Below are 27,515 nucleotides of genomic sequence, written 5' to 3' on the forward strand. Positions count from 1 at the left end.
GCAGTATGACTCTTGACTGAAGCTCCTGCTTTGTGCAGTGGTTCTCAGGGGAGTTTTCTTCACCACGTCACTGACTATTTATCACTCTTTCTTCTTTTGCTTGGTTGATTAAACATTTCCCAATTCAAGGTTGGCTAGGTCTTCCTTACATTTGAGGGCCTTTAATTTTACTTCATTTGTTTATATCTTGTATCCATGCAGTCATAATGTATGAGTTCTTACTTGTGAATGTAAGTTCCTGTTTCAACCCCTTACCTACCCACCACCTCTGCTCCTTAGACAGGGGTCTTACTTCATTCCAGCTTGCCTTGTACTGATTTTTGATTCTACCTCTGAGCGCTGGAATTATACGTCTGGTGTCATACCTAAGCCCCCATTCACTACTCGATCCAATTTTTCTTTAACACACATTTTTGTTTATCTTAACTTCTGCAAAGATCTGCCGCATGTTTCCACTCTTGAATGCTGTAAAAGACCTTCAAGTTATGTGATGGCATTTTTAATTTCCTTCCTTTATTAACTCAGACAGTATCGTCTCAATCAGGTGTCTGGTTTCATTTCTCAGGTTATACCCTTGGTTTGTGTTTTTTCTCTCTCATTAACCGACACAGCGTGTACACCATTTACGACTTATTTCTATTTGTCCTTGCACATACTTGAAAAATAATTGTTTGATCTCTCCTCTGATGATCTGCTAAAAGCCGTCTTTGGACGGTAGGTGAAGCTCAGGCAATTGACTGCTTGGCATGGGCAAAGCCCTGGTTTCCATCCCCAACAGCACCGGAACTTTCCTTTACAACATATGATTGTTTACTGTGTGCCACTCACCCCTGGTATGCCAGAGGCTATAAAGACCTACTGCATGCTTCTCTGTGTGCATCAGCCAGGCTACTGGGATTCATTCAGGATCTTCCAGTATGGTTTCAGTTCTAGGAGTGGCTGTAAACCCTGTTAGTAGCTCATGGCTCCTGAAGGAGGCCTGTAAGAGGTGGGTCTGGGCATCTCAGGCCTTTTCTGTGACAGCAAACCCTCCCTTCAAGGTTTCCCCTTCCTGCCTATCTCACCCAACATGGACACTTACTCAGTGTAGAAAGGTTCTGGGCCCAGCTTACTTCTATGGTAAGAACAGAAGATACAGAAGTCTAGAAGGAGACTATTCTCTTAGCAATTTGTAACTCTCATGGTTTTCCTGCCTTTAATCTTGACTCCTCATGTGGTGGCCCAATAACTGTGCTAGGGAATCACACCCAGGTCCCAAAAGTCATGGGTCCTGAATGCGATTTGTAGTGGTTCGAATATGCTTAGTCCAGGGAATGGTACTAATAGGAGGTATGGTCTTGTTGGAGGAAGTGTTTCATTGTGGGTGTGGGCTTTAAGACCCTCCTCCTAGCTGCCTGGAAGCCAGTCTTCTCTTAGCTGCCTTTAGAACAAGAGGTGGATCTCTCAGCTCCTCTTGTACCATGCCTGCCTGGATGCTGCTATGCTCATGTCTTGATGATAATTGACTGAACCTCTGAACCTGTAAGCCAGCCCCTAATTAAATGTTAAATATTATTCTTGTAAGAGTTGCTTTGGTCATGGTGTCTGTTCACAGCAGTAAAACCCTAACTAAGACAAGGTCCTACTGTGACAGCTTTCCTTTCATGCTTTGAGAGGGAATCCTTGTCTCCCACTGGACAACAATTCTCTAAACCCCAGTGAGTTAGACTCTTGATGTTTGTTGTCTTGGAATATCTCAGAGATGGCGGCCTGTGAGAATAACAGTTCTATAATTATCAATTCGTTCTAGGCTCTGTTTCCTTTCTGTTCTTGGCTCTCTCCGGCTGGTTTCTGGAGGATGGCTAGGACGGAACTCGATGGTGAAAGGCTTATCTCGGAAATCAAGAATGGATCGTGATGGTTATTTAAGATCGCACCTCTCCTGCCAGCCTCAAAACTGAGATCTGAGGATAAAAATGAGTTGATGAATGTGGGAATTTTTTTTGAAGACTGCTTGAGGAATTATGCAAATACAAATGTGCTTTGTGACCGTCACATCTTGTAAGAGGAGAAGCTGGTACCCTCATTGGTAGCGAGCTTCAGTTAGGCTTTCTAAAAAGGGATGTGCAATTGGGACAAATGAGTATTTGGGTGAAGTACTGATCAATTCCGGTTCCCATGTTCTCCTTGCTTCTGCTCAGCAATCTGAAGTAGGGCTTTGCATTACTCTTTGTTCCCTCAACGTATGTCTGCTTTATATAGGTTTCTTTGAGTGTCAAGAGATTGCTTCAGCTAAAGAAACTAATCTTCAGATGGGTCTGACTCAACACAATGCCCAAGGCAGGGCAAAGGCTTTATTTGAAGTTGAAGAGTTGGTGATTTCCCTAGACCATTGGCGAAGCTTGAGTGCATGTGCTTTCAGTGAAAGTAAAGTCTTTTGGATGAAGCCTCTTGGGAGGCAGTTACGCTAGGCTTCTGTCTGCAAGCATAACGGAGTATCATCAATAGTGTCAGGGATTGGCTGTTTTATATGGGATGTGTTTTAAGTTGAGCCAGTCATTGGCTGGTCATCCCCTCAATCTCTGCTCCATCTTTATCCCTGCACATCTTGTAGGTAGAACAAGTTTTGGGTTGAAGGTTTTATGGGTGAGTTGATGTCCAGCTGTAGATGTGGAGACCGACAGCCAGACACCAGGTTGTGCTCTAGGAGTCTTGTGGAAGAGTAAGGGATAGATTGAGTAATCTGGACGGGTGAAGGATACCATAAGACCTACAGAGTCGTGTAATCTGGGCCCATGGGGGCTCACAGAAACTGAATCACAAAGCAAAGAAGATTCAGGGGTTTGACCTATGACCCCTACACATTTGGACCAGATGTGCAGCTTGCTCTTCCTGTGGGTCCCCTAACGATTGGTGCAGAGCCTGTCTGACTCTGTTGCCTGCCATTGGCTCCCCTTTCCCCTAAATGGATTATCTAGTTGGGCTTCAGTGGGGGAGAGGTTGTTTTTAGGACTATGGTGACTGGATATCATAGGGTAGGGTAGCACTCTAAGGAAGCTTCCCTTTCTCCTCAGAGAGAAGGAAAGGGGTAATGGGGGGTGGGGGGGATGGATGAGGCCCAGAGATATGGATGTAGAGTGAATAAATAAATAAGTAAAAGAAAGTAAAGGCTTTTGCTTACAATGCAAATATAAAGGCAGGAGAGACCCTGTTATTTCCTGTATATTCTTTTCTTCCTTCAAGTGAGTGTCCTTTCTCTCTCCTGAAACCTCACCAACTAAACCCTGAAGTATTGTCTCCTCCTGGAAGCTAACTGCACTTGGTAGCTACTCTGTCACTTTTATACCTTTGAAAGGCAGTGCACATTGTCGGTAATGAGAAATCTTGACAATGTGCAAGAATCTGTTGTCGTCGTTGTGTCTGTTTGAACAGAGGGCCCAATTCTGCTGATGTGAACACACTGACCTCCCTCCTCAGTGTCTTGTCAATCCATGGACTCTGAAAATTTACCACACACTGGAGAGTACAATTGCATTGTTCCTACCAAAATAAAGTTTAAAACGTGAGTGGGTTGAGAAGGCTCATCTAATATCAAGTATCCTAATGGGGGAAAAATAAGTTTGCATTTAAGGTGCTGGTGAGGGCCAATTATACCAGTGCACAGTCTGAGCACTTCAGAGCAGTGGTGGTTTTCTCCAGACGTAACCATTGGGATAAAAAGTGAACTTAAAGTGGAATACCATGATGTGAGCCACTGCCTGCCACACTCACATGGTATTACCAGCAGATTTGCTAAAGAGATACAAATCAAAAACCGTACTCTGTTGTATCTAAAGGATCCATTTCCTATTCACCATTTTCTGGTAGCACTTGTGGCCATCGCAAAGTTTAGCTTTGTGCTTGGTGTTCTTTCTTCTATCTCTCTTACATGGCACATGAACTCCCCGTTTCTCCCTTCTGCATAAGGCCGTGCCGTTGCTGCTTTAACAAGATGTCTATTGTTGACCAAGCCTCTCTGTCCCATATTTTTTTTTTTTGTTCAAAGTAGGTAATGCTAAAGTGAACATCTTTGCTGCAATTTAATTTTAACTTTCTGTGGGAAGTTCACTTTCTAGAATAAGTGGAGTCACATTACTGTGCCAAACTTCAAGGAATTTCTGGATGGTAATGGGGTAGAGAAGCCAGTTGGAGGCAGCCAGCTAGGTGCTCCAGAGTCTTCAGATGAGGATGTGGTGAGAATTAGGGTTTGTGGAGATATTATAGCATGCTGAAGGCTCAGGAGCAAACTGAGCATCCTTTCCCATGGTCCATCCAAATTTTAGGATTCTAATGAACCCCTCCTACTGAGAGATCTGGCTGCCACTTTCCTTCAGGGTCAGCTGTGGATAGAGGTGTGGGATCTGACTCTGGCAGTTGGAGACAGTCATGGGATGGAGCCAAGAAAAAGGTGTGCATTTTATGAAGGAGAAACTAAGGTGTCTTCACTTCTACTCTGGAGGCTACTGTGGTTTCCAAAGTGGTGCAAGGCTTTAGCCATAGTCCTAGGAGTAGCTATGCCTGCTCTGTGTAAACAGGACCTCGGAAACTGAAGGGGACTATCAGGTAATGCAGTCATCAAAATTGCTGAGAAGCCTCAAATCCCAGCCTTTCTCCTCACTAATGGATTCAGAGAAAGGCTTGTCATTTATCCTCCGTATTTTTCTTTTCTTTTTTCTTTACTATTTTTTTTTTGTTGTTGTTTCAGCTAATTGGTTTTGTTAAACTGCAATTAAGTAACTTGGTGACCTTTGCCTTTGACAAGAGTCTTCTCAAGAGAAACAACATACTTCAGAAAAGGGAGAAAGGGCAGGCCCACTGTGAGAGTTTAAATTTTGTCATCACCTGGGCATGCCAGTGATACTGCAGCTAGAGAACTGGACACCTGCTTCCGTCTGTGTGAACATGAACCTTTCTCCTACTCTGTTCACCAGCCACCATATATGGCTTCTCTGCCACCTACCCAAGCTCTGGCTTCTGGAGATTTGTTTCTTTTTTATTCTTCTGCCTGAGGCTGTATTTTTAGTAATACCACCATCCCTTATCTCTATCCCCTCCATAGTTAAAAAGTATGTAGATTTTAGTCATCAACATTTCACATATACACGCACATGCACTGTTAGTTTGTATCATGTCATTTTCAAACACATTGAAGAAGTTGAGCAATGTTCTTGGGTCATCTGGCATGTCCTCACAGGTCTTTAGTTCTCTGTCCTATCAAATTTCTAGTCAAGAAAAACCAAACAGTCCAGCCAACCTTAATAGGATGTGCCCTGGACATGGTGAGGACCACAGCATGTTTCCAGCCACACTGAGGTACTTAAACATTTGTAAAATTCCTCAGGCTCTACCACTGCTCGAAAACCCACTCAAAGGCCTCGAAAGTGCCCAGGGACTGTTTGGAAGTGAGCTCTGCTTGTTCTAGGCACAATAATGGAATTAAGAAGTGATGAATGAGGAAGGCTGGCAGAAAGGATTTATAGTGCACGCCGTAAACAAAACACAGCTCGCTGGCTTTTCTCCGAGAATCGCTCTGCCTTTCTGGCTAATCCATAAAAGTAAGCTATCATCCGCCAGGCTGGCTAGCACTTGGCTGTGAATGAAGATGGAATGGGGGAGACAGAGGACCCCAGGAGGAGGTGATCTCCATGTCCACAGAAGGGAAAGGGAGTTGTAATGAGAATGTGGTGGGTTAGGAACTGGCTCGTCAATGGGGAGGGAAGCTGGACTGTGGAGATCACAGCATTTTGTGGGAAATCGTCTCATGCAGGTCTCATAACAGCCACAGGAGCCTTGTGCTCACTTTGCATGAGTAGAACATCCAACTCATTTAGACCAAGCGTATACTCTAGTCGATGACTAACCTGATACCACACTAGCAGGCGGGTGGTAGAGCCAGGGCTTACTCCCAACTTCTGGAGCACTTGCTGACTGTATGTTCTTTCATCCTGCTTTGGGGAGAACATAAAAGTTAGAATTCCAATATTCTTTCAAGTGGTAGAGATCAGCCCAGTGGGTCATAGGATCACAGGACTAGGAGGAAAAGAGCTAAGGTACGATGCATTTCTCCTTGCAGACCTTGAACCTCTCAAGGTCCCACAGACCTTTCCCATTCGCCTGGGGCTATTTGCTTGTATTGTAGGACACTTGAGCTTTGACTAGTTTCCAGGATTGTAAGGGCCAGAAACTCTTGGGTTCTTCATGCCCCAAGTCTGAGCTCAGGGGAGAAATGAGAGAGAAGATTGTAGTGCTTTTTTTCCATTACAGTTGATCCTTACATAATTTCATTTGCATATATGTCTTACTTTTGAGGACAACTAAGTAATATAAAATGAGCTGATTCATAACTCTTGGTTATTGCTTTTATTTATCCTGAAATGGTACTTGGAACTTGCCATAATTAATCTACCTGAAGCTGACTCCCATGGAATTTTCAGGAGCACCAGAAAGGATTTTCTATGGAAAACAACTTGCATTTGTGGTCATTGTCTGCATTTCCAAATATTCCTCACAAGTGGCTACTCTTTTATAGTATCTCCTTGTGTTTTTCCTCCCCAGAGTCGAAAACATGCCAGCAAAGTCCGGCTATATTACATGCTTCACCCCAGGGATGGTGGGTGTCCTGCCAAGAGGCTCCGAGCGGAAAATGTGAGTATTTGGTACCATTCAGTGGCATGGGTGATTTGCTATGAATTTTGCCTGTGTTGGAGTTGAAGTTGTAGCCAGATGAGTAACAAATCTCAGAGAGTAGAGACAATTCTCCTCGTCCAGGGTCATGTTCCTGACGGGGAGAATTCCTGTTTGTTGGCTGGCCTTTTCTTTGCTACTGGAACCTGCTAATATCTCGGGCTTCTGGTGATGTTTTGCTGCAGCTCTTCAGAGAAAAAAAAAAGGGACAGAGCCAGTGTGGGTGACAGGAGACAAGGGCCACCAAAGACAAAGTGTGGGAAGACAAGACCTAAAGGGCAAAACTGTCAGAAATACCAAATGCTTTGTTCTTTACATATTTGATTTCTCTGCTGTGTAGAATGGAATGCCAGCTTGTTAATTTATAATGAGGACCACACATATCTTCTGCAAAGAAACATACTCAGGCTATTTGATCAGTGACCCCTCTGCTGGAGGGTGCATTTACTTGAGAAGACCATGACAGGTGGGAAGTTGCTTCGAGGTAAAATGTCAGAGCAGTGGGTTCATTTCAGCCAGGCTTTTCTCTGGGCAGGGGCTGCGGTTGCTCTGTGAGAGACATCCTCATTCTCTAGATGCGGAGGTCCCGCATACTAGCACTGAAACATTACACACATTAAACTTAGGGTTCTGAGAGGTTGTGGAACAATGGTGTTGGTACTGTATGCCATCAGTTTGTAGATGTTGCTTCTCTTTTTAAATAAGTGATCATTCAAGACATATTTGAAGAACATGGACTTAGGGGATTTTCCTGGGGGGTGGGGGGGGGGGAAACAAGAGTTCAAGAAACTGTGTGTGCCTTCAGGTGGAGAGATCTTGGATTGTCCCCTCACAGGAATGTCACAGACACCATTTTAGCATGATCTGATTTTAGGTAGCCTGAGCTGGACACTAGAGTTATTGTCACTGGTGGGACAAGAAAGCATCCTGAACTTGTTTGAGAGGGAAAAGAAATGGTCTGGAAAGTTTGCAAACCACAGAGGCCCAGGCCTCAGTGAGCTCTTCAGCATCTGGCACAAGTCATTGATCTTGTGCTGCCTCTGTGGAACATTGATAATTATGCTTTCCTCTCTGGTTTTCGTGAGTGTTTCATGAAATGGTAAACACAAGGCTCACTGGTGGCATCACCTAAGGAAGAACCAAGTAAATGAGGCGGACTCGCTGGCAGGAACGTCGGAGAACACTGAGGGGATTAATGATGTACAAGCAATAGCTTAGATCGCAGTGTGTTTATTAACAGTGTTTAAAAAGAACCCTGGGGGCAAGAGGTAAGGGAATCCCACCAAAAGGTCTCAGCCAGGGTAGCCTGTGGCTGAAGGGCCAGCATTTGCTGGGGCCTGGGATGTGAGTGGAGTTTATCAGATGGAGGAGGGGGGCAAGAGGGAGGAAGATGTCTTAGCTGTGTGCTTATCAAAACCCCATGCTAAGCTATAGATGAGTTAGCCTTCCTCAGCCTCTGTAGAACCTCTGAATCCTGTCCATGCCTCCTTCTGATGAGCAGGTAAACTAGAACTGGTTTTTTATTTGTTTTGCTTTTGTTTTATTTTGAAAATAACCTAGTTGTGGTGCCTGGATCCTTACCTGAGAGTTATTAGTTTTTTATTCTAAAAGTCAGGAGGTGCTGAACTTCAGGCCTACTGGATAAAGAGCTCTTTGGACATATGTATATTTATTACTTATATATAATCATGGATGTGGCACTTATATGTGAGCTTCTTGGCCTCTAAGGTCTAGACAGTGAGCAGGAATGGGCCTCAAGCTGGCTTTGTGGACTTGGAGGAAATAGTCTTTGTCTCTTCGAGCAGTTCCACGATTTACCTGACTTGGGCTCTGTTCTGGCCAGCAGATAACCTTGGGCCCAGCTCATTTAAGGAGAGATAATTTGGATTTTAGAGCAAGGACCATTTTCAAGGCTTCTTTAACACCCATTTGAAAACCTTCCTTCTCATGTACCCTGGGTTTTGGAGAGTTTTATCTACCAATGACTTATTATTTATCCAGTCATTTCCCATCATTTACTAATCACTGTAGGAAAGTAAATCACAAACAGAAAAGGAACAAGCTAATCCCACGTGAGGAGCAGAGATAGTAGGTGATTTCGTTACACTATCTGTAATGGACTTCACACATACACATACCATTTCCACTAGACGTTCTGATATGCTGGGTATAATTCAGAAACTGCTTCAGCTTACTGGGGCTCTGCTGTAAGAATTTTGAGTAACTTTGCCTTGGACAGACTCACACTAACAAACCAAGAGAATGAATATACAATGATAAACAACCAAGCCATATATAAAAGGAGATGCCTGACTCCCAATCTATATTTTTTCCAGCCAAGGAGAACAATCTGCTATAAATCATACTTAGAGGGTGGCGTGTGCTCATTCTGAAAACGGTCCAAGAAACCACTCATTAACTCCATAAAAAGAGGCACCCAAGTGGACTGCTTTTGCTCAGCGACAGCATCCCTAATCTTTACCCTTGCTACCAGTTTAGGACTAAGCAGAGCATGGCAGGCATGTACTCTTATCAGTAGTATGGGGTGCTTGGCCTTTAACTGGCCTTCTTCCAGCTTTTGTCCACAGCAACCTGCAATCAGGGCATGCCAGAAGGCTTCCGTGTTTCCTAAGAGAAACCTTCCTTCTCTTCTTGCCTTTGAGTCATCCTTAAACCCATGTGGTATTGGCTGGCTCTGTGGTATATCAAGCTTCATATAACTAGACTTTGCACTTAGAGGCTCTCTGCTCATGTCCAGAGGGTTACAAAATGAGAAGAGCAGTAGTAAACTCACAGCTTCATGTGGGATGTCACTCGTGTGTTCCTTCTACCCTCCCCAATTCTAGATTTTGGAGCACATTGGTAACCGGAGTCCTGGACTGAGATGCACCTCCACAGATGTGGAGCCTCTTAATGCTAGGACAGGGGATGGCTTCTGAGAACAGAGGAAACTTGTTTCCCCAGGCTCCTTGTGCATGTCTTCCTACCCTACTCTCAGCCCCTAAAGGACAAGTGACAGCCACATTAGGATGAAGGAAAACAGCTTGTGTCTTAAAGCCCTCTATACACTTCCATCTACTGTTTTAGTGTTTCTGGCTTCCTAACATCCCCTTCATATACATGTTATTAAGGGTTTTTTGATTGGAACTTTTATTTTTCCTCCTTTTGAAACTTTAGAGCAACATCAACAATGAAATAAGTTTTTAGAGCTGATTGTCTTAAAGAAATTTTCAGTAATGCCTTATATGCTAGAGTGTAGTTGGCTTAAGAGATGGTCTAATCCAAAGTGACTGTGCTTAGCAACGCTGGCCTCCTCATTTCATCTTCTCCCCATGAGTCACATGCTTTGGAAGCATCTACTTAGGAAATGGAACTTTAAAGGAAATTGGGGTTTAGACTGTGTTGTCTTTGATTATTGAAAGGCATAAGTAGCTGCCAATCAAAGCTGCCAATCACTAGTAAGTAAACAGCACAGTTTTTTGTGTTATATAATTCCCTGTAAAGGTGAAGCTTGAGTTTGGTGGAGCTTCCGTGTGATGAAGATGCATGAATACACTTTCTTTGAGATATGAAAAATTCAGCTTGAAATCCAGGACGGGGTTGAGGGTGTCGTGTCAGTCTCATGTAGACTTTTCTTATTACTGAAGTGAAAATAAGGATAGAAATATGGGTGCTATAATACATATGCCATGGCATGGCATGACTGGACAGGCATGACATTGTTACTTTAAAATTTTCACTCCTGTCCCCAATATGTCTCAAGGCTGCCTCTGACCTTTGGCATTAATTCTGAGTCCTGATCCAGAATACTGTTACTATATGACAGGTACAATAGTAACAGTAGCTGGCGCTTCCCATATTCTAAGTAGGTGGTACATGTTCATAAAGTTTACCCTCAGCCTTTGTGTAAGTCAGACAAAGACATTATCTCCATTTAAAGAAATGAAATGACTCGTCACACAGTGGTATGTGGCAGAGACATGTCTGGGAAAACAAAACCAAACCAAAGAAAGAGTCTTTTCCAGATTCTGTTCCCTAACTCTCCCATGCTTCTCCATGAGACAGCTTGCACGCATCCCTAATTATTGTAAGGCTCTAGATGCTCCCGCACTACAACAGAGGGTGAAAGCTCTGTTGGTGATCTGTGTGGCTTCACACAGTGTGTTTCTGCTTCTGTAGACATGCCTGGGCACGGGGGAAGGGGTTCCCAGTTGCTCCTGATTGTTTCAGGTTTTTTGAACAGGATGGCACTTAGCTGATTCTTAAAAGATTATACCTGTGAACCAATAAGGAAAACCAGTAAGGGCTTCTGTGAGTGTGGGGTCATTGTGAGCCCTAACTTTACAGAGACAGGACAGAAGCCAACGGCATTTCTAGCGTGTATAGCACTCTGGGAAGCTATCAGTTTCAGACCAGGGTTCCAGAAGTCCTCTAGAGACTGCTATTTGCCTCTTTCTAAACTGTGGTGGCTGTTGAAATCCTTGGATCATAGCCTGGTTGTTTCTCTGTACTTTCATCTTTTAGAAGGATCTTGGAGGTGGGACTTAATTGTTCTGTATAGACCCCATAGAGTAAAATCTCATGTCTCAAAGACCATGAATATGGAGGTGAGATTATTCATCAAATCCAGTGTCAGAAACAAAAGTCAGGGTTAGAAGCTGAATGTGGTGACTTGTGCCTATGATCACAGTACTTCTGTACTGTGTAAGGGTTCTGTTCCCTTCCAGCTAAGAGACCTAAGCCACACTTCAGCACTCTTCCACCTCCACCAGCTTCTCATAAGGATCGGGAGAGCTAGGATGGAATGGAGGCAGGAGGATCAGGCTCATCCTTGGTTACATAGGGAGTTTGAAGACAGTTGAGCTAGAGATACTGGAGGGAGATAGATAGATGGATCAATGGGTAGATGAATGAATGGATACATATAGGTGATAGATATAGATTATATATATATATATATATATATATATATATATATATATGATAGTTAGAAATAGATAATATATAGATATAAATGATAGATAGATAGATAGATTAGATGCTACACAGATAGATTGAATGAATACGAATATCTAAACTAGTAGACACAGGTAGCAATATCTCACCTGTAGCCCTGACACACACTGTGCCTGCAATCTGTTTTTCTAAGTGGTATGAGCTGGGCTCATAGTAAAAGTTTCAGACAGGTGCATTTCCACACCCACCCAGTGTTTGGACTCCCAGACTTCATAGTTAGAAGATGGGGTTCTGTCCCGACTCTGCTACATATTAGTCTTATGACATTGTTTTGAACTGTTAAACATTAATCACTATGATTATAACTGGGGCTATAATTACACCCTTGCCCATTGTTCAGAAGTGTGACAGGGCTCAGATAAATCTCCCCTTTGTAAGAACATGATGAACTATGAAAGGTATGCAAAGTGTTAATGGCAAGGAGGAGACTTTTCTTTTTTGTCTTTTGAAATCTTTCCTGATCTCTGCTGCCTCCCACAATAATCAATCAGCCCATTTCCACAGAGCTTCTGCTATGTGAACATAGAGAGGATTTTGCAAAGGATACACAAAGAAGGAAATGGGGGGCACATTGCATACTTGGATAGAAAAGGAATACATAAAGAAGTGAAATAAATAAGTGCACATTTGTGTCATCCCGATTTTAATGAAGCAGGTGACCAGAGAAGTTATTGCTTCCCTCAAAGACTGGGTAAGGTTGGTACAAGTATGGGGCTTGCTCAAAGTAGGCCCTTGTGCAAAGCCTCAGAGGCAAGTGAGTTTTTGTAGGGGCCTAATGGGGCAAAGACTTCCAAGGACCCTTTCTACTGACCTAAAATCATTTATCAATTGGTTAATTTTATATGTATGTTAATTTTGTTTATATGCATGTCTATGTATCATGTGCTTGTCTGTTGTCCACAGAGACAAGAAAAGGGCATTGGATTGTCTGGGCCTGGACTTATAGATGGTAGTGAGCCACCAACATGGGTGCTGGGAATCAAACCGAGTCATCTGAAAGAGCAGCCAGTGGTCCTAGCAGCTAGGCCATCTCTCTAGTCCCACACTTACTTTTATTCAACATTTATTTAGAAAGACCCTTCAAAAACTTGTCAATAAAATGTTTCTTTTTTTTTCTAGGATAAGAAAGGGAAAGGCAGAGTAGTTGGGAAGAAGGTGAGAATTATCAGGGATGGTTAGGTGAAGAATAAGGGGGCAGTGGATAAGATCTAGATACATACATGTAATGTATGTAATACATACATCATACACATACATGTGTGAAGATATCCTGAAACACATTTATATGTAAATAGATATGCTACTAGAACACTACAGGATATTTCATTTTACATTCAAAGCAAAGAATGAAATCTATATAGCAAGGATTACTTTAAAACTTGTTTGAAATTGGTTACCTTATGAATAGTTGATGTTTCTTGCCTTTGGTCATGATAGACTAGCTCTCCTCAGCACAGGTGCCTCAGTACACTTACGACACATTGAAGTATGTCTGAAGTGTCTCTGTTTATTTTTATGGCAATAATATAAAAATGATAAGCACCCGTCCGCTTCTGCAGCTCCTTCCTTTTCCACTCCTCCCCCGTGTTTTGCCGCATTTTCCTTCAGCTTATTGTTGTTATTAATTTCTGAACAAACAACTTTTGGGGAGCAGAGCAAAAGGTTTATAATGTAGGTGATGGTAAACTATTCCAGTCCTTTATGGTGAAGAAAACAGTCCCTAAGTCTTACAAAGTCCCAAACGAACGTATGTTCTCCCACCTAGCAACACAGTCAGCTCCTAAGTCCCCTACCTATAGGAAACCACAGTCGTTTTTTCATTCATGCTTTTGGCTGGTTAGAAAGTCACATTCCTGGTTGGCCAGTTCCAAGACTGGGAAAACCTTCTGTAGGAATTCTGTGCAGCTTGTGTGCTCAATACGGGAGGGAGATGAAGTGTGGGTGGGGGTCTCTGTGGGTAGACAACGTGTGGCTATAAGTCAAGCTAGCTTTGCTCAAAGCAATAGTCATATAGATTTGATCAGTGGATGTTTGGCTTCATAGACACTTTTGTTTTATTTTGCCTGATTTCTTCCAGTGCAGGTTCTGTTCCCTTCCAGCTAAGAGACCTAAGCCACACTTCAGCATGCTTCTATCTCTTCCGGGTTTTCATAAGGATCTGGGAGAGCTGGGCTGGAATGTTGGGTGATGTTGGAGAGTAGGAAGGTCAGTAGGATGAGGCATGTATTCAGGAGTGGGCAAAGCATGTGCACACCATTACGGATGAGGAAGGAGATTTGACATGATAGTCTACTGTAATTGGTCATATAGTCTTCAGAGTGAAGGGGTGTTCCTTCTTGCAGGCTGAAGCACTACAAGGTTAGAAAGTACTGAATGTGTGGACAGTAGGTTCTGTGATGGGGAGTGACTGGGACTCGTGGGTTTTCCTACTCAGGGCTCATTGGTAGTGGTATTGGAAGAGGGGTTCTGCATCCCCCTGCCCATGTGAGGACTCAGTGCTTGTTTAGCTTCAGAGTAGGACACAGTTCAGGGACCCGAGTGAAGGAGAAGAGATTGACAATGTAATCACCTGAGGATGATTGGGCGCTTTGTCCTGACAGTTTTATTGTGAGTACAAGTAATTCTGCTGATTATTTATGAGACAGAGAATGGGAGCCCGGAGGTCTGTGTCTGACCTCAACCTGAGATTGACTCATTGTCTCCTGTGGACATAGGGCTCAGGTATCGTTCAACCTTGTCAGATAGCACAGCATGACCAAAGCTGATGACCTACCTCAGTTGGCTTTAACCAACAGAGAAAAATCACACAGCCTGAGGGCTTATGCAAAAGAAATTGATTTCTTATAGTCAGTTTGGTTTCTAGTGAGGCCTAGAGCCTCATAGGGCTGGGGTCAGAGGGGAAAGGGGAGGATGAAGAGAGTAAACAGCTTTGTGTTTCTTCTAATAAGGACAGGAATCTCTTTCATGTGGCTCCACCCTTATGACCTAATCACTTCACAAATTACTTTGCCAAATATCACATTGGGGATCACAAGTATAGATTCAATACATAGAATCTGAAGGGACATAGACATTCTGTAGACTGAAACCTTGCCTGTTGACTGGATTTCATCAGATAAGACTCCAAACATCTAATTTCATATAATTACATGATTTCACTGGGGTTTTCTCATATTTCTTTTGAAATTCTCCAAAGGATTTTTAGAAAGCATTAATGAGTCTCTGTTTTAGACCTGCGAGTAGGTAGCACCAGTTCTTTTTAGTGTGGTCTCATGCATGCATCATCTATGTATCTCAGGCTGGCTTCAAATTTGTGATCCTCCTGTCTCAGCCTCCCAAAGGCTGGGTGCATAGGGGTATGCCACCAAGTTCTGCTATGCCTATCTCTCTTATTACAACCTGTTTTAAGACCTATTCTCACTATACAACTCTGTTTTGAGAAATATTTGTATGCGTTATTAGTATGTATATTCTTACAGACATGCATAAGCATGATGACTGTACATGGCATGTGCATATGTTACACATGTGTGGAGGACAGAATAACTCTTTGGGGTCAGTTCTCTCTGTCTACCTTTATGTGGATTTGGCCAAGTTTTTGTGACAAGTAGTTTTAATGGCTGACCCATTTCACATCATACAACTCTCAAATGCAGGGCCTGTTTATTATCAACCTGTTTTGCTTTACTCCCATCTTTAGAGGTTTTCATGTTCCACCTTTTATCTTCTCGCTGAGTATACATATTTTAAGGAGCATACATATTTTACTGTTTACCCAGACTGAAAATAAGACATCACAGAGAATTTTAAAAACCCAATGTCAGTTCACTGAAAACATACATTCATAAAAAGGATTGCTGGGAGACTATCACAAAGATCATGCCTCTGTTCCATAACGCTCCACAAAGGTCTTCCTTTTGTCTCGCGTGTTTCACACGATGTGGGCTGCACTGCTTTACTATTGAAGTTTTGATTGATCTGATGTTGTATTTTATAACGGTGATTCTGTATGGAGTAAAGGGGTGTGTATGTGTGTGCACGCGTGCTATAGACTGTAATTTATAGATTCCCCTCTTGCAGGTTTGCCTACTGTTACGGTGGAGTTTTAAAATGATCCCCATAGGTCTTGTTCTAAAGGCTTGATTGCCAGGTCACAATTTGAAGTTGGTTTGATGTTGGGTCCTAGCTCTGTCAATGGAGTATGCCATTAATGAGGTCAAAATGTGATTGGGAGGTGGTGCAAACTTCAGGAGGCGTGGCGTTTCTGGAGGAAGTTGGTCATATCGTAATGGCCATTCCCCCTTCTCTCACTTGCCTTTGCTCTTTGGTCAGTGAGGTGAGCAGCTGCCTTTCCTATAGTCATTTCCATCATCAGAAGGTTTTACTTGAGTTTGACCCAAAGCAATGCCTGCTAACCTTCGTCTTATCCTAGAACCTTGAGACCCCTTTAAATCATCTGCTGCTTGTGTTTCCAAGAGGGATCAAATAAAGTGATGTCCTCTTAATATGAACTTGTATTGTAAATGAGGATCCTTTTCAAAGTCAACGAAGTGCTGTCTTTCTTGTTTTTGTGCATTTGGGGTTGCAGTTTTTGCTGTTTAAATGGCCTCTGAGCACAGACTTAAGATACTGTCTGATAAGTTATGCATTAGGGAGAAAACACATGTCTGTGTAAGCTCATAATGTATACTAAGTAACATGTCTTTAAACAGAAACATGTATAAAACAAATTACATATTGATCAATGCATAAAAATGTAAGCAGAGCTTGTGGGGAATGAATATCCCTAGGGGAGCGATGATTCAGTGTTTGCTCATTCAGTGTCTGCAATGACTCTCAGGATGATAACACTAAAAACCATGAGAACCAGCTGTGTGTGTTCATACACGTACCTACACACGTACAGCTGTGTAGCATTCCAGTGTGAATGCCCCAGAACCTATGTGGTTACCCATTGCTATTTAGGGTTTTCATCTTACATATTATAACAGAATGTCCATGCCATGTTGATAGATGTATATGCCCTTCTTTCATATAAATTACACACACACACACACACACACACAAGAAAAACCGAGACAGACAGATGGAGAGACATAGTCAGACAGAGAGACAGGCAGAGACAGATAGGCAGAGAGACAGATGGGCAGAGAGACAGGCAGAGACAGGCAGACCAAGAGATAGACTGAAAGACAGTCTAAGAGGCAGACACATAGAGACAGAGATAGACAGAGAAAGAAATGATGGACAGAGACAGACAGACATAGAGAAGGAGAGAGAATTGGCTATAAGTGGGTTCACTCAATCAAAACATGTATTTGTAATTTTGATAAGCATTGCTGAATTTCTAATGTCTTTGTAGACACTACTCATCAGTCATACTGCCAGCACCCATTACTGCCTAGCTGCAGAGTGGTACTTGGGCTTCTCTGGAATTTCTATGCATATTCTAAGAAAAAACCTATGAACTTTGATTTTGAAGAGGTGCTCTCATACCGGGGACTTTGCAGTGATACTAATCGTGCAGGTGTGTTTTTCTCCTGATTTCCCCTCTACAGAGGAGTGAATGGGTAGTGTGCAGAGGTCCCAGGAGAAGCTGTGACATATGATGGATGGCACTATTTCTCAGGTCTTTTCAGTGTTATTTGCAACGTCTATAGTTCTATTAGGGATGGGCCTGCTGCTCTTCTCTGGAAGATCTGAAGAGCAATTAGGAAACCAATAGGCTTGAAAGAGCAGTTATTTCCACACCATATTAAATCAGGAGTCAAGAATTAACCGCTGGCCAAATTCAGACACTTCCTCTGTATGCAACGTTTGCAAGCTAAGAATGACTTTTACATTTTTAAGTGTTGGAAAAAGCAAAAGAAGGGATAACAATGGTGTATGTATAAAATTAGATGAAATTCAAATTTTAATGTCCACAGATAAAGTGTTATGAAACATAGCCACAATTGCTCTTTTAGGTATGACTGTTCACATGCCAAAGACATTAAACCTTCAAGCTGGGACAGGGAACAAACGTCCCAGAAAACCTAAAATATATGCTCTCTGTTCCCTCACAGAACATGCTTGCCTTTTCTCTTGTGAAGTGGATGATTTTAGGGTTGGATGATGGGGGGTTGACATTCCTTCAGGCTTGAATCTCTGTTCTTGAAGCAATACTTTCTGCAGGAGATGCAGGCGACAGAGCCAGTCTGCTTTCCATTTGCAGAGTTTTAGGTCTATTGGCCAGAAGTTTGAAGGCTTTGTCCTTTGGAACGACCTTGTAACCTTATGTCTAGGTTTGGGTCTAAACTGTTTTTCAAAGTTTCCTGTGTTTGAGAGTTTGTCTCGCAAAGTAGCTGTCTTCGGAGATTTGGCGGGGGGGGGGCTTCAGAGATGATTGGATCATGAAAGACTTCATCTCTCCAAGAAAATAACCCATCACTGAATTCATAATTGAATGGGTCATTAGGAATTAGGGACTGCCCAGAGGAAATCTATCACTGTGGAGTGGGTGTGGGTATATCTGAAAGGAATCTCCACTGTTCCCTTTTCCTCCATGATGTAGAAATATCTATTTCCCCCTTCAGATCACTGGTACCCCAGTGTTCCCCTATCTACTGCCCTGGCACAACCCTGCAGTGGTCCCAGTTCATTTTCTTGTTTTATGCGATCACTCACTCTGGAATCTCACCTGAAGATTTGGAGCTAGGAAACCTCAGATGAGAGAGATCATGTGACCTTTGTCTTTCTGGATCTAGGTTAGCTCACTCAATATGATATTTTCTAGTTCCATCCATTTACCTGAAAATTTCATTATTTTATTTTTTAACAGCTAAAACATATTCCAAAGTGTATATACACTGGATTTTCATTATACACTCATCAGTTGAAGAACATTTAGTTTGTTTCTATTTCCTAGTTATTATGAATAAGAATAAGGACATGGCTGAGCAAGTATCTGTAGAATAGAATGTCAAATCCTTTGGGCATGTGACAAGCAGGGGTACGGCTGGGTCATATGGTAGATTTTTTTTCTTTAAGGTTTTGAGAATGCTCTACACTGATTTCCATAGTGGCTGCTCCAGTTTGTAACCCCACCGATGGTGAATGAGGGTTCCCCATCCCCAACACCCTGTACAGCATTTGTTGTTGGTTCTTTTGATTATCTTTGCCATTCTGGCTAGGTTAAGTGGAATCCAAAAGCTTTTTCCTCATTGCTAGGGACAGTGGAAATTTTTGAGATATTTGTTGTCCTTTTCCCCCTTCATTCGAGAACTCTCTGTTTAGATCCCAGGTACAGTTATTGAGTAGGATACTTAATGCTTTATTTTCTTTTTTGTTTTTGATTTTCTTTTCTTTTGAGTTCTTTGCAGATTCTGGCTATTAATCATCCTTGTCAGATGTGTAGGTGGCAGAAGATTCTTATCTTCCAGGCTGCCTCTTCACCTGATGGTGTCTTTAGATGTACAGAAGTAGTGTAGTTTTATTAAGTCCCATTTGTCAATTGTTGGACTGAATTGTTGGGTAAACTGAGTGTATTCAGAAAGTCCTTTCTTACGCCTGTATCATGTAGGCTACCTGTGTGCTAGCAGTTTCAGGTTTCACACTTAGGTCTTTGATTGATTTTGACTTTGTTTGAGTGCAGTGACAGACACAGGTTTAACTTCATCCTTCTGCATGTAGACACCCAGTTTCCTTAGAAATATTTCCTTCAAGATGCTTTCTTTTCTCCAGTATATGTTTTTGTCACGTTTGTCAAATATGAAATGGCTGATTACATTTACTCGTGTTGCTCATGTTTGAGTTTTCAGTTTTGTTCCACTGGTCTACATGTCTGGTTTTGTGCAAGTACCACACTGTTTTGATTACTACAGTTCTGTAATATATCTTAAGACCTGGAAGGGTAGTTCTTCAGCGGTGTTCTTTTTGTTCAAAACTTTTTTCCCTCACTATCTTAGGTATTTTCTGTTTCCCTGTGAACTTTAGAATAGTTCTTTCTATTTCTGTAAAGAACCTGATGAGAATCTTGATTCACATCTCATTGAATTTTTAAATAGCTTTTGGTCATTTCCACAGCATAAATTCTACCAACTCCTAGTATGTACCATGTCTCCATTTTTTTCAGTGTCTTTCTCTATCTCTTTCTTCAGAGGTTTAAAGTTTTCACTGTAGATGTTCTTCACATTCTTGTTTATGATTATGCCTAGACCTGTTATTTTCTTTTGAAGCTATCATAAAGGTAGTGTGTCCATGGTCTCTTTCTCTGCATATCTGTTAGTGGTATAGGTATATAGAAAAGTTGTTTATTTGTGCAAGTTGGTTCTGAATCTTGTAGAGTCTGTTATTTCTAGAAGTTTTCTTGAGGAATTTTTGGATCGCTAATGTATAGTATCGTGTCATATAAAGATAGGAATCTTCTGCCTTGGTCCCCCATTTATAGCCCTATAATTTTCTGCTTTTGCCTTATGATTCTAGAGTACTTTGAGCACAATATTGAAAAGGAGTGGGATAGTGACATCTTTGTCTTATTCTGATTTCAGTGGGGGTTGCCTCTTTCAGTGGGGGTTGCCTCGAGGTTTTAGGATGATAATTGTAGCAGTGGGTCTTTAGCTACACTGCTTTGGCTCCCAGTGGGTCACATGTGTGTGCTTGCCCAGGAGCTATCTGGATTTGAGAATGGAACACACACACACACACACACACACACACACACACACACAAACACACACCAGTTAATTTTTAAATGCCTTGGCTACAACAAGGACTGGGCATCCCAAAACCTTCCCCTGCTACTCCAGGCCCAATCAGGAAGTGGCCAGTGGCCACCAACCCTAATTCTCACATGGCTAGTTGGCTTTCTTTCATGCAGTTCCTCTGTCCTATCATTCTCCCTGTGAGTCATGGCCATTCTGTCTCCTTTTTCCCAGTTCTTAGCCCTTGCAAATCTAAAGGTCCTGCCTCATCTCCCTTGCCCAACCACTGGCCACTGACATCTTTATTGATCAATCAAAAACCAATTGAGGACAAGGACCTTCAGTATTTGAACACATAGATTCCCAATTACATCAAAGCATTAGAACCAATCCCTAACAGATGTGGATTTTTCATACATAGATTACTTGGTACACACACAATACATACACACACATGTACACACACATGCACACACGTATAATTTCTTACCTCAATATCTTTTCTCTGATTCTACTTTAGAATTTTTATCACAAAGTTCTATTGGATTTTGTTAAAATCTTTTCCTGTACCTATTAAGATGAAAAGCACGTAGAACACCAAATAGACAAAACTGAAAGAGAAAACCCCCACAGGGCATATCACAGATAAAACACTAAGTATACGGAACTACAGAACAAAGAAAGTATATTAAAAGTGGTAAGCAAAAAAAAAAAAAAAAAAAAAAAAAAAAAAAACCCAAACAAATAAACATATGTCTCATGTAAGGGAAAATCAGGAAAATCCATCAGAATAACAGCTGATTTTTCACTGAAAGCAAGGAAATGATTAACACTGTAATTAACACTGTAATTCCAAGTCCTAAAACCCCATGCAGGGCAACCTAGACTCAGATATGCAGCAAAACTATCTACCATAGTTGAAGGAAAAAGAATAATTTTCCCATGACATATAAAACACCTAAAAATTATATCTAATAAACCAAAGATTTAAGAAAATACAGGAAACAATATTTTGTGTGAGGAATGAAACTAGTCAGGAGAATATAAAAAGAAATGTCAAGCCATAATTGCTAAATCACAAAGCACCACTGAGAACACAACAACTAGCACGTGTGCACACACATATGCACACATGCGTGTACATACAAAAAGCTACAACACAATGACCAGTACACACATTTAAATAATAACCTTAGACATGACTAGCCTCAGGTCTCCAAATTGTAAGACACAGGCTAGGCATATGTATAAAGTGATAGAATTCATCTATTTTCTCCAAAACACATCCTAGTTTTAAAGATGGGCACTGTCATCTAGTGAAACAATAGACTCCGATCAAACAGGACCAGAAAGTAAGCAGGCATTGCTATCCTAATATTTGATGAAATAGACTTCATATTAAAGCTAACTGAGGAGGCAATAATACTTTATTCCGTTAAGGAACAGTTCATTGAGCAGATATTACTATACTAAACAGATATGCACCAAACTCTGGTACATGTAGCCTCATCAAAATATCTCCTATTGGATTTAAAAACTCAGATTAACATCAACTTATTAATGGTAAGTGACTTCAATACCTCACTTTCTTCAATAGAGAGATCATCTAGATACAAACAAGCAAAACCATCAAAATGAAATGACATCACACATCAAATGGACTCAAAAGTTTTCTGCAGAACATTCTACTCAACCACCAAAGAGGAAACATTCTACTCAGCAGACCATGGAAACTCCTCTAAAAAAAGACTACATCCTGGGACACAAAACAAATGTCTAAAAATTCGGAAAGACTGAAACAGCTCCATGTTTCCCATCTGCCCCAAATGCAGCAAAACTTACAATGAACAGCAAACAAATCCCTGGTAAATATACACAAAGTTATTGAGATTAAACAACTCACTATCGAGTTATGAATGGCACAGAAAAGAAATCAAGAAAGAAATTTAAAAAAAAATTCCTGGAACTAAATGAATATATCAACTAAAGACAACAGAACTTCTGGCACACAGAGTGGATCCTACAAGGGAAATTTATAGCTCTAAGTGCCTACCTTAAAAAATCAGAACAAGCGCAAAATTAAATGGCTCAATGATGTTGTTCAAAAATTTGGAAAAAGCAAGAACCAAACAAATGGAAAGCCGTGTAGAATGGCAGGAAAGAATAATTGGAGCGGAGATTAATGACATAGAAACACAGAACCAATATGAAGAATGGAGGAATCCAAGAACAGGTTCTCTGAGAAGATAAACAGGACTGCCTTCTTTTGAAAAGATACAAAGAGTGAAGCAAAATGGAGTCACGGCCTTGTAAACAGTTCAGCTAAGAGTCAAAATTAATAAACCTTAGCTTTAGATCCCAAGGCCTACAAAGTTATGAATTATTTACACAGTTGTCCTTTCATTTAGGAAGTATCAATTGAATAGAAAGCAAGTCAGACACCTTGCTGATTGCTGAGATCGAATGATATGTCAACAGTTTCTCCTTATAGAATTTACTGGGATAGTGCAGAAATTGTCATTAAGGATTCTTGTAGTTGTATAAATGTAGGAAAATCCATGAGAACTTTTGGACCAGGGAAGGCTTTTTATCAACAGATGACACTTGATCTGGGTTTAGAAGGTGACGAGTAAGTAAGTGAAGGGTGGAGGGGGTCACGTGACAGCGTGCCCTTGGATGAGAGGGACGGCTGGTGGCTGCAGTGAGAAACATGGAAGAAATAGATTGGGGGACAATTAAGTAAGTAGAGATTGAAGGAGGAGGTTTCTGAACTGTCTCTTGGTTTAGAAGTTGAACCACAAAGAGGATAGTCTGATGTCCTGCAGCACATCCGTTTTGATTTTCAAGGTTGTAGCCACAGAAGGCAGAAAGACCCAAGGAGCTGGCAGATTGTACAGACACCTTTCTCCAAGCTGTTCCAGGTCGAAACAGACTGAGCAGGATAAACTTGTGTCAGTTTGCTTCTGGCCAAGGGGATGCTAAGCATCACAGAAAAAAAATGGGTAAAATTTGTCCTTGGAGATGTGTCTTTACAGTACAGTGTCTCACATGGAAGAGCCCTCAGGAGAAGCCCAGTCACATGGAATCACTGGCCAAAGGCGGGTATAGATGTGGTGAGAACTTAGTATTTGTCTTAGTTTCATTTGCGTTGCTGTGTTAGAACATCCTGACACAAAGCACCTAGGTGGTGAAAGGGTTTATTTTCGCTCACAGTCCCAGGTTAGAATATATCATTGTGGGTAAGGCACAGAGGCAGGAGCTTGAACTGGTCAATTCTCCATCTAGTCGAGAGGAGAGAGAATGCAGGAATGCTCACTTGCTGATGAGCTCAGTTTCTTCACACACATGCAATTCAGTAGCCTCTTTTGAGGGACCGGTGCCTCCTGTGGTGGACTAGGTCTCCCCACATCAGTGAAGGCAATCAAGATAATACCTTACAGACATGCTCACAGACCAACCTGATGTAGGCAATCCCTTATTGATCCTCTTTCCAGGTGATTCCAGGGTGTGTCATGTTGACAAAACCTAACCTTACACTGTTAGACTCTGTTGTCCCACATTAGGCCATTAGAAAGTGGCCTGGAGGTTCCCTGAGAAGAATACAGATGCTGACAGAATTTTGGCACGTGTCTCCAGAAAGACTAGGAATATTTAAAGGCCCAGCTCAGATGTGGCCTTGGGAACTCAGCAATGATGGGAACCAGCATGCTCCATGTTAGACCCTGGGAAGCAGGGACTAGCCTTACTCATCTTTGGATCAGATTCTTTCCCATAGAGGGCTTCCTTGCATGATTGGTCATATTGCTATAGGATAGCACCCCATTGTTCTTTCTTGAAAATAATTACAATTAAAAACAATAATTTCAACTGAACATTTGTCATTTGTACAGAGAGTCTTAACAATGACATATCTTTGGATTCCAGTTTGAACTGTAAGCCAACGAATTACCTTTGCTAAAAAGAATAGTTTGTGAAGTTGGATTTGTTTGAGAGAGCCTGTGTGTTGTGGACACTGTTTATATAAGAATTAATCTGTCTTAGGGTTACTATTGCTGTGATAAAACACTATGACCAAAAAGAACTTGAGGAAGAAAAGGTTTCCTTCACTCACAGCTCCATGCAACAGTTCATTGTCAAAATCGGTGAGGGCAAGAACTCAAGTAGGACAGAAACCTGGAGGCAGGAGCTGATGCAGAGGCCATGGAGGGGTGCTGCTTGCTGGCTGGTCCTATCAGCTTGTTCAGCCTGCTTTCTTAAAGAAACCAGGTCTACCAACTCAGGGGTGCATCATTCATCACTCACAATGGGCTGGGTCCTCCCCCATCAATCACTAATTAAGAAAATGCCCTACAGACTTGCCTACACAGCCTGATCTTACCGGGGCATGGTCTCAACTTAGATTCTTCTTTCTCTGACTCTAATGTGTCAAAATGACATAAAACTAGCACATAGATCCTTTAATAACTGGACTCAAAACTGCACGTTGGTATCACAGATGTCTCTTGAGTAGTTTCTTGGGATCTGGGAATCCATGTCCTGCCTCATCAACCCCCTGTTCTTTCACTAGCTGTCTCTAGAAGTCAGAACTTTTCTTCTGCAAATCGGGGCTCTTCACGAGAAGTGTGATTGCAGTCAGAGAGCTGTCTTTCTAGATCACTCCATGAAATTCTAGTAGTGTTCTGCAGAAATGTACACTCCTGCTTAGTGAGGAGGGGTGGGTAGATTTTCATGCTTGATGGTTTTAAGTCATGCAGGTCACAGCCCCTACCATGTGTCTGCCTTTGTGTGTGAATGTACCCTTGAAAATGAATCAAAGTGTATTTTTGTTCGGGGCTTTTTGAATAAAAGAATTCTGGTGACAACAAACTGAAAAATTGCTTTTGTTATGTGGTAATTATTCTCTCAGTTCTTTTCTGAAACTCGAATTTTGTTTGCTGGCTTTTCTTGGAGGCGCGGCGTGGCTGTCATATGCGAGATTTTGGATCCCTAGATACAACTTGATGAGTCCCCACACATGTGCCTGCTTTCTTCAGCATCTGAATTGTTCCCTGAGAGATTTCTTGGGTTAATCGTCAGTAAGTCTATAATTCTAAAATAAATAGTAAGTTATTTTCTTTTCAGTAGCATTCTATTCTACACTGACTTCTGTTGTGATTGTTCCCCACGTGTCTGGGTCTGTCCGTCTCTTGTTAGGTACTGGGAAGGGTCAGAAAGGATGCCATTGGCTTCTCTTTCTTTGTCCTATATATCACAGGAGTCTTTGCCCCCATGAAAGCATGCCATTAATCATGCTTGCTGTCTTCCCATTAGGTGACCCCATGTGGCCATTCCACTTTCTTTAGTAACCCCTGGGCAGTTCTTGTGTTCAGAATTGTTATTCTTAGAGAAGTGAGACATCTTTACTATATTTTGGCTTGTGCCTGTTTGGCTTGGTTTAACTTGACAACAAACACACACACACACACACACACACACACACACACACACATACACATACAGAAAGAGAGAGAGGTACCTATGCACATACACATGTGCATACCTACATAAACAGAAAAACACATATACACACATGCACATGTACACATACACATAATTATACATGCACACACAGAAAAACATGCATGTACACACAAATGCACACACATACTGAAACACACAGGTATGTGTGTACTCATACACATAAAATCTCACAGGCACACCCCCTTACCTTTACCTTTTGTGTTAACGTCACCCAAGGGTTGTGGCGTCAGAACACAAGGTACATTTATAACTTATGTGACATGGACTTGGCGTAGGGAATGCAGAGACAATGGGGAACTCCTCCTGATAAACACTGGAGAATACATGTAACACAGTGGGGAGGGGAGGGGCGATGTACTGAGTTCTACTTATTTGCAGTTCAATGTCTTTTTGGACTTGGATCCAGCAAACATTTCCTATGCATCTGCCCTCAGTCACAGACGGCACCGAGAGCTCAGCATATGGAGTCTTATGTAACCCTCAGAAGGATGCTCATGGGAGCCTTATTACATCAGCTCCACAGATGAGGCAAGAAGTGTAGGGGGCGGTAGAAAGCGAGATTGGACCACAACTGAGGCCAGGAATGCGGAGGAAGCTCAGCCGGCAAAGATGCTCAGCTGCATAAGCCTGACGATTTGAGTCCAGTCCCCGGAACACATGTAAAGATGAAAAGGGGAGAATCAGCTCCACAGAATTGTCCTCTGAGCTCCACATGCACAGCACGTGGCGTGTGGATCCCCCCTTCTCTCTGTCTCATACACTCACAATAGTAATTATGTAAATTAAATGGCAACACTGAGGTCATCTGAATCTTTGCATCCCTCCACTTCCGGTGGCTGTCCCTGCTGTGTACAATTGCTTTATTTTAAAGTGGAACTGTCTTCTCCTTCCTGGAGCAGCCTCTGTACATAGAACCTGCAAATCACTCTTCACAGAGGTGCTTCCAGGGTGTATGACTCAGACCTGTATGTGGTTAGTGTGTTTACCAAGGGGTTATCCTTCTGTGCTTTCCTCAGTCGTTGTTAGAGCTGGTGTCTTTGCAGACCTGTTGAGAGTGTTCATATCCCATCAGTTCAGTGTCACAGAAGGGAAGGAACACACTTTGGGAACTACCCTGGAATCAAATCTTTCTTCTAACTTGTGTTTCTATGAGGGTGTGATTTTCCAGTTTCTATGATGTTGTTTCCATTAATATAAACTGCCTCTTAAATTTCTAAATCCTTCCATTTGTGTTATTAAATCTCCTATTTTTCTTTTTTTATCTTTTTTCTCTTTTTTCTCCTTTTTTCATCTCTCTTTTTTAAATTGGGTATTATATTTACCTTTCAGATTTTATCCCCTTACCCCACTTCCTCCCACCACCCAGAAACCTCCTATCACATCTCCCCCTCATGCTTCTATGAGACAGTGCCTGTACCTACCCCCTCACTATCCCCTCCCCACCCTTACTTCCCCCCCCCCCATTCTGTGTTCATTTTTTATGGGACCAAGAAATTCTTCTCCCACCTATGCCCGACAAGGCCATCCTCCACTACATATACCACTGGAGTCCTGGGTCCATCCCTATGTGCTCCCAGGCTGGTGGTTTAGGCCCTG

General features: G+C 42.0%; 1 protein-coding gene across 2 annotated transcripts in view; it reads left to right on the forward strand.

The window, feature by feature from the left end:
- Zmat4 (zinc finger matrin-type 4) overlaps positions 1–27,515 on the forward strand; it is a 373,453-nt gene that overhangs the window by 117,213 nt on the left and 228,725 nt on the right. For both annotated transcript variants that reach the window (XM_076913915.1, XM_034520977.3), the window contains exon 3: positions 6,574–6,663. In XM_076913915.1, the coding sequence (XP_076770030.1) occupies positions 6,574–6,663 (90 nt within the window). The remainder of the gene's footprint in view (positions 1–6,573; positions 6,664–27,515) is intronic.

The sequence above is a fragment of the Arvicanthis niloticus genome, chromosome 16 (assembly GCF_011762505.2).
Source record: "Arvicanthis niloticus isolate mArvNil1 chromosome 16, mArvNil1.pat.X, whole genome shotgun sequence".
NCBI classification, from domain to species: Eukaryota; Metazoa; Chordata; class Mammalia; order Rodentia; family Muridae; genus Arvicanthis; species Arvicanthis niloticus.